We start from the raw sequence: 6,838 nt of genomic DNA, 5'->3' as shown, positions 1-6,838 counted from the left end.
CTCTCCTCTCCTCTCCTCTCCTCTCCTCTCTGCAGTCCACACTAATGTAGACCTACAAGCAGGGTGATTGAATGACTGTTCTACAGAGACTGACAGAAAGAGAATTCTGCAGTATGAATGCAGTGCTTAAGAGCAATGGTTTACAGTTGCTTTGTGTGAGAGAGATCATTGTGTTCACATGGCGCCTGTTTTGAAAGTGCTTGAGTGTTGAGTTTCATTGTTTTCTATGGGACAACATGCTTTGTAGTGCTTTGTGTGCTCCTAGACTAGTGTGGCATGCCTCAAGGGATGCAATAATGTAGGACAGTTTAATATTTGGGCATGCTTTGTTTTCAGCCAGAAAAATGTGCAATGTCTGCTTAGTCAGTCAGGCTTCTGGAGCCTGTCTGCTTTTATGTTAGAGGGACATCTTCTGGTAGACATTGGTACTGCAATCAGATCATGGGAGACAGTATACAATGGTATTAGAATAAAATTACAATACAACCCCTGACTATATGGCAGTGGTAGAAAAGCCATTTGACTCATCTTTGTAAAACAGAATTAACATTATAAACCCAAGAGGGACAAGTTTATTTTGTTGCATGAATTTATTTTAGCCAATGTTATCAAACATATTTAAACAATGTCACTATCTACTATAGGCTATACATCTTATACCCACGTACCCGAATAGAGTGTATGTTACTTAAAATTAATAAATAATAAATACAAGGTTAAGTGTCAATAAAGGGGTAACTATCTTATGTAGACTACAAGCTTATCATACAGTTCATGAGAACAGCAGAACATTTTCCTTTGAAAATATAAACAACAGAGATTCCAGAGAATCTATTGACTGAAAAGCCCTGGGTAAGAAACGGACAGCTTCACAGTTGCATTGTAATACATTTGACTGATAAGGTAATGTCGGATGAGATGTCTATTCACTTCATTCAAGTTTAAGTGCATCACAAAATTGCAGTAGTTCCAACATTCAACTGGCATGCTCCAGTTTAGAGTCACAATAAACACAAATTGTTGCATTTAGCAGGAGTTTAGAGCAAACTAACTAATTAAACAAACAATCTCTGGAAATGATCCCCAGGCCTAGCCTCCAGGATGGACAAGGAGAGTTTCTGTGGTGCAATGACATAATCTCCTAGCAGTATCTCTGTCTGTGACAGTACCCAAGAACCCCACCTTAAATAACTCTTGCATAGCAAAACGATTTTGGGTTCAATAAATGAAGTTCCTGAGTCCTGGTTCCTACAATAGGACCTTCCGCATCCTATTTTCAGGATCCATTCCTGGGTTCTCTAAGTCAGTGCAGTGGTGTCTGATAAGTAGAGAGAAATAGGAGACAGGGAAAATAAATATCATACACAAGTGTAGCCATGGCTAATCGATATGTGTGGGTTAAGTTAACCTCTGCACTACACCTCAAATCTGCTGCATGCATCCTGAGAGTTTGAGTGAAACTGATACTCACTCTTGCATTGCTACTTCCTCTGCTGAAAAAGAAATTATACAGTACATGAGTGTATATGATTTTGAACACAGGTTTCTTTAACTGCTGGAACTAGATGATTCACAATAACAGCTCATGATAGGCTGGGTACAGTATGGGTTGACCTGCTCTTAGCCAGACTAGAGTTTCAGGTTGTGTGTGCTGTCACACCGCAACCCACAATGTGCCTTACATCCTCTATCATAAATGTTAGCCTTACCTGAAGCTGTTCTCAGGTTTCCAATCGGAGTCTTTCTTTTCTTTATAATCGGGATAATCACCAAAAGAATCAGTAGAATCAGTCCAACCACGATAGCCACACAAGCAATGTTCACCCTGATACCAGGAGAGTCTATTTCAGGCTTGTCCTCACCTTTAGATAAAGAACAAAAAAACATTTTTTCAATTACAAATATAAGGTTGTTATTAATTTAATGCCAGTTTAATTCCAAAACGCTATATATCCATTTTCCAAAATTTAGATAATGTTATGTGTACATTATGGAAGGAAATAACACAACATAGCTACTGTTCATTCAAATGTATCATAAAGAGTTTTTATGTCATGACAGATATAATTTCATAAGAAAGAAAGTACATTTTAGAAAATGGTGAATACAGCAACAAAAGTCTAATGTCTGAGTCATGCTGCCCACGTTAGGAGTAAAAAAAAACACACTCTTTAACCCCTCATGGAATACATACTTCTGATGTCAGCCTACCAGTGCTAGTATGGTATTCCTGGCATGATTCCTGGTATGCCACTGAGTAGTCCTTGTATACAAGACCAAGGAAACTAACTTACAGCCAATGACAGTATACATATACGTATATCCATAGTGTGCATCTCAATAGCTATAGGCTAGTAGCTCATTTGTAATAGGGCAATAAAATAAGCCACTATCCACACACCCACACACACACACACCACACACACACACACACACACACACACACACACACACACACACACACACACACACACACACACACACACACTCAGTACTTACAGATGGTGTACACTTGAGAAGAAGGGCCTCCTACAATGCAGTGAAGGTAATGTGGTCTGGAGGTGAAGGAACAGTTGACAGAGAGCGTACTGGAGGTGTTGACCAGCATAGAGACTGGATCGCTGTCTTTACTGCTGTTAAGAACTCTCCACTGAGTCTTGTTCAGAGTCATGAACCACTCAACCTCACTGCCAGGATAACCACCATGGGAGGAACAGGTCACTAAACAATTAGTATAGTCTGATAGGTTACCGTCAACTTGCTTACATGCCACTGTTACAGTAGGGGTGCTGTAGTTAGCTGTTGGAGAGAGAGGAAGGAGGAGGGAATATTGATCAAGTCTGTAGTATCTGATTTCATCTCAGAGTTTCACTTCCTCAAACAGATCAAGAACAGGCAAAACAACTCTCCATACTAGAGAGCAGACTGGATTTGGATCTGAGTTTCTGGTTGTCTAACACAGCACAAATTTCTTCAAGATAATCCAAATGTCTATATACTTGCTTTACCTTCTGCTATGAGGCGTTTTAACAAGAACAGTACAAATGAAAAGGTGTGAGGAGAAGCCTAAATAATGGGTATTATATATTCATTGATGGCCTGCTGCTTTTAGTGTCTGTGTGTCCTTTGTTGTAAGTATGGTGTATTTATTGATGTTGTACTGTATGTATTGGCTTGTGCAATCAAATATTCTCAATATCTTATTTTATACACTGTTTCCACACAGGTTAACAGGAGAAAATAACAGTAGAAAATAATTTTGCATAGTTTGGATAGAAATGTAATGAAGGATAATAATTTAAAAGAACTTAATTACCTGTGACATTAAGGCGTATTTCTGTATTTATGATGTCTTGGTGGTATTTGATGATGCATTTATACAACCCGTCATCGGATGGCCCTATCCCCCTCATCTCCATGGTTCCCTGGGTGAGGTCCACATGTGTGCGGTTTGCGTATTTTGGATGAGGTGTCAGCAGCCTCAGATGGTGGTACCCATTAATGAACTCCTGGTCCTGGGCACCTTGGAGACTGGGTCTCTGGATGTAGAGGAATTCTGGGGTTTTCAGGGGATCATACTTACACTTGAAGGTCACAGCTCCGCCAACCTCTCCATGGACCAGGGTCTGAGCAGCAACACCTGGAGAGACAGAGAGAGAGGTCAGGGGTAAAAGGTCACGACCCAGCCAACCTCATCATGGATGACCTGGCTCTTAGGAGAGGGTTAGAAAGGAAGGAGCAAGTAGAGTGGAAGGGGGAGGGAGAGAGGTATTAGGACAGATTAGAGGAGGGTCATGCCCCCACGCATCTCTGAAATAAATCACCATGGCAACAATTGGGGGAGAGAGTGTCAAAGTTAGGGGAGGGTTAGATGAAGGTTAGGGAGGATAATTAACACAGTTTGGGTCCAATTAGCAGCACTTGAGAGAGGGGGAATTAGGTTCAAAGTATCCTACCTTCAGCATAAGAATGGTGAGAAAATATAAATATCTGCCCCTCTATCACCCTCTTAGGTGAGGTAGAATATACAGTAGAATATAGTGTGCATGGGTGGGGAGTAGAGTATTTTTTAGATCATAGGGTACTGGTGAAGAGTGAGCATGAGAAAATCAGAGTTTAAAGGATGGGTGGGTGTGAGGGTAGCAGATTTTAGACTGCCCCTTTTCAGGGACTTCTGTGTTGTCGTTTCTCACTTCCTCGTCTGACGTATTTGCCCTTTTATTTTTCATCAGAAAGCGTCTGGTACATTCCCTTCTACTCATTGTATACAATAACAAAACACATCATGTTTCAGGTTGTAAGGATAAGATCAAGGTGTACTGTAGGTTTGTTTACGGTAATGTTACTGTCATGTGACTTACCTTTACTTTCAAGACTCCACACTTGTGTCATAAAAACGAGGAAAGAAATGGCACACCTAGGTAGTAAACACAACAACTGTCAAAACAACTGTGTGATGTTGTGTTTACACTGTAGCATTCTCATTTCCTTATACAACATTCCCATTAATATTAAGTTATTTTCCTTAGTCATTTCCAACTATGATCACAGATCAAAGGAATTCTGCCAATGATAACAAAGAAAATAGTTTGTACACTTCTCAAGAGTGGTAAATGTCTACATTTACATGGACAGCGCATCAATTGTACACATGTATTGAATTATAAATACTAGTATACTATTTGAAGTGAACTGTCCTATTCATTGTCCAAACTAAGACAACTAAAGTCACTGGGATCATTCCATATTGACTGAAAGTGACACTCCCTGACAAGAGGAATACAACAAACTGTCACTCTTGTCTGATAACTAAACCATTCAACAATACATTTGATGTGTATGCAAACAGTGATTATTAATATAATCATGATCATACAATGTAATATGAGAGAGATACTCACTGAAGCTGGTGAACATACATCCTAGGGTCCTGTACAAAGCAAATAAGTCTGGTCAAAAAGCAGAATTCACACATTATGGTTAGAACAGTTAGGATGACTGAGTTACTGCTACGACTTCGTATTCATACAATGAAAGCACACATATGTTTTATTATTTTTTAATTATCTACTTTACAACTGTAAAAAATAAAAAATGAAGTGGATTTAGCAAGCAACACAAAAGAGATGCACGTCTTCATCTATGTGGAAAGCATCTTCTGTCTATGGGAAAAGTTAGTGTACTAATTATTTATTTTCTGTAGAGTCTATTAGTGAGTTTTACAGATAATACCAGAGCAAGAGAAGCAATTAAAGAAACCGACTGACCTGGTTCAAGGAAAGTACATTTAGCTGCTAGAAGAAGGAGTAAAAAGGTTTCAGTAAATAAGAATGTTCTTAGTAAATAAGAATGTGCTACAGGTACTGATTTCCCAGGCGAAGGGGAATTCCCATTGAGATATAAAGGTCCATTGTTACACTGCATGGTTAATCAAATGGTTTAGACATTCACTTATTAATAGGTGGGACAATAGCCAATCATAAAAGCATACAAACTAGCTGTCAGTAGAGACAGATGTCCATGGACATTACAGTAGTTGTAATGAAAACTCCAAAAAAGAAATCATCAGATAATTCAGCATCTTTCTAAAACTCTGGTCTCACCATTTTTTTCACTAAAAGCTGATCATAGCTGAGCACAGATCATTGACTACCATGGCTAACTTATTTCAACAGTTTAATTCATACAGTATATGCTTATAAATGGCCTGTGCAGCTTGGCCCTGCATTGCATGTACAAGCAACTAACACTATTAAACAAAACTGACAAACCACAATTTTCCGTTACTGGCAGATGTAGACTGTTCAGTATCTATTATTGTCATATCTGCTATCAAGCCAGATACTAAATATAACAATCATCACAAATAGGTCACAGTCAAATCTCTATGGCTATGGTTATTAATCGCAGTCAACGACTTCCTTTCAGTTATTCAGTTAGCCTTTTCTAAAAACCGTACAAAAAGGTTGAAAGGCCACACTAAACTAATCCAAACAGCAAAGATTTCTCAAAGAGGAAAAACCTGTACACCCACTACTACAGAGGATGTGGTATGATACAGTAAGTTTTAAAACATATCTTGGCCAGATAAAAAGTTCTTACCGGTCTTCCAGAGATCTTCCTATACCGGTCTTCCTATTGTTTGCTCTAATAGCATACTGACGATGAATGAAAACTCCTAGTTAAAGTCAGAGTATCATGAGTCATGTGGGGGAAGTCCTTTTGATCTGCTTTCACATTCATTGTTTACTCAGGTTGCCATGGGGAACTGTAATCTGTGAAGGAGCAGGGAAGCTACATAACTGCAGGAGTGGAAAGATGGAATGTGGCAGACAGAAATAACTTTAAAGAGTCAATTTAGAGAACTTTAACAGTGAGACACCAAGGCTCACTAAGACAATGGCTGGTATCTGAGGAAGATCAACAACACCGGCTGGGAATATCCTGGGATATTCCTTCTCCACAGCCTCACAGTCTAGAGTACTGGACTCACCCTCAGAGACACACAAACATGCTCCCCAGCTCCCCACAAACTCACCCCGCTAACTGGCAATCGGGCACCACACTGATGATGACATAACCCATCACCACATTTGACCTAAGGAAAACCCTAAACCCCCTAACCCTTTTACCAGGGCTGACATGCCTAGAGCAGTGGAGTCTGCCAGTTTCATGGCCCCCTTCACCAGCAATGACTGGGCTGCCCCTGTATCACGCAAAATGGTAACCGAGGACTCCTCCTCCCCACTTGAGGCTGCCACCGCCCCAGAAGGTATGAAACCCTTATACACTGAGGTACTCCCTATGGAGGGTATCCCCTCTTCCTCTCTGTGGCTGG

General features: G+C 40.0%; 1 protein-coding gene across 1 annotated transcript; it reads right to left on the bottom strand.

Moving 5' to 3' along the window:
- Positions 1 to 587: 587 nt before the first annotated feature.
- LOC310823408 (uncharacterized protein) lies at positions 588 to 6,111 on the bottom strand. The gene is made up of 9 exons (XM_083696257.1): positions 6,103 to 6,111; positions 5,268 to 5,291; positions 4,902 to 4,930; positions 4,362 to 4,417; positions 3,317 to 3,640; positions 2,500 to 2,799; positions 1,710 to 1,862; positions 1,472 to 1,493; positions 588 to 1,318 (listed from the first exon to the last, which is right to left on the bottom strand). Exons 3-9 carry the CDS (start codon positions 4,919 to 4,921, stop codon positions 1,249 to 1,251), a joined length of 945 nt encoding a protein of 314 aa, XP_083552383.1. The 5' UTR covers positions 4,922 to 4,930; positions 5,268 to 5,291; positions 6,103 to 6,111; the 3' UTR covers positions 588 to 1,248.
- Between the last annotated feature and the right edge of the window lie 727 nt (positions 6,112 to 6,838).

The sequence above is a fragment of the Argentina silus genome, assembly GCF_951799395.1.
Source record: "Argentina silus genome assembly, chromosome: X".
Taxonomy (NCBI): Eukaryota; Metazoa; Chordata; class Actinopteri; order Argentiniformes; family Argentinidae; genus Argentina; species Argentina silus.
Note: the sequence above shows the minus strand (reverse complement) of the source record. Positions and strands in the feature narration are given on the sequence as shown.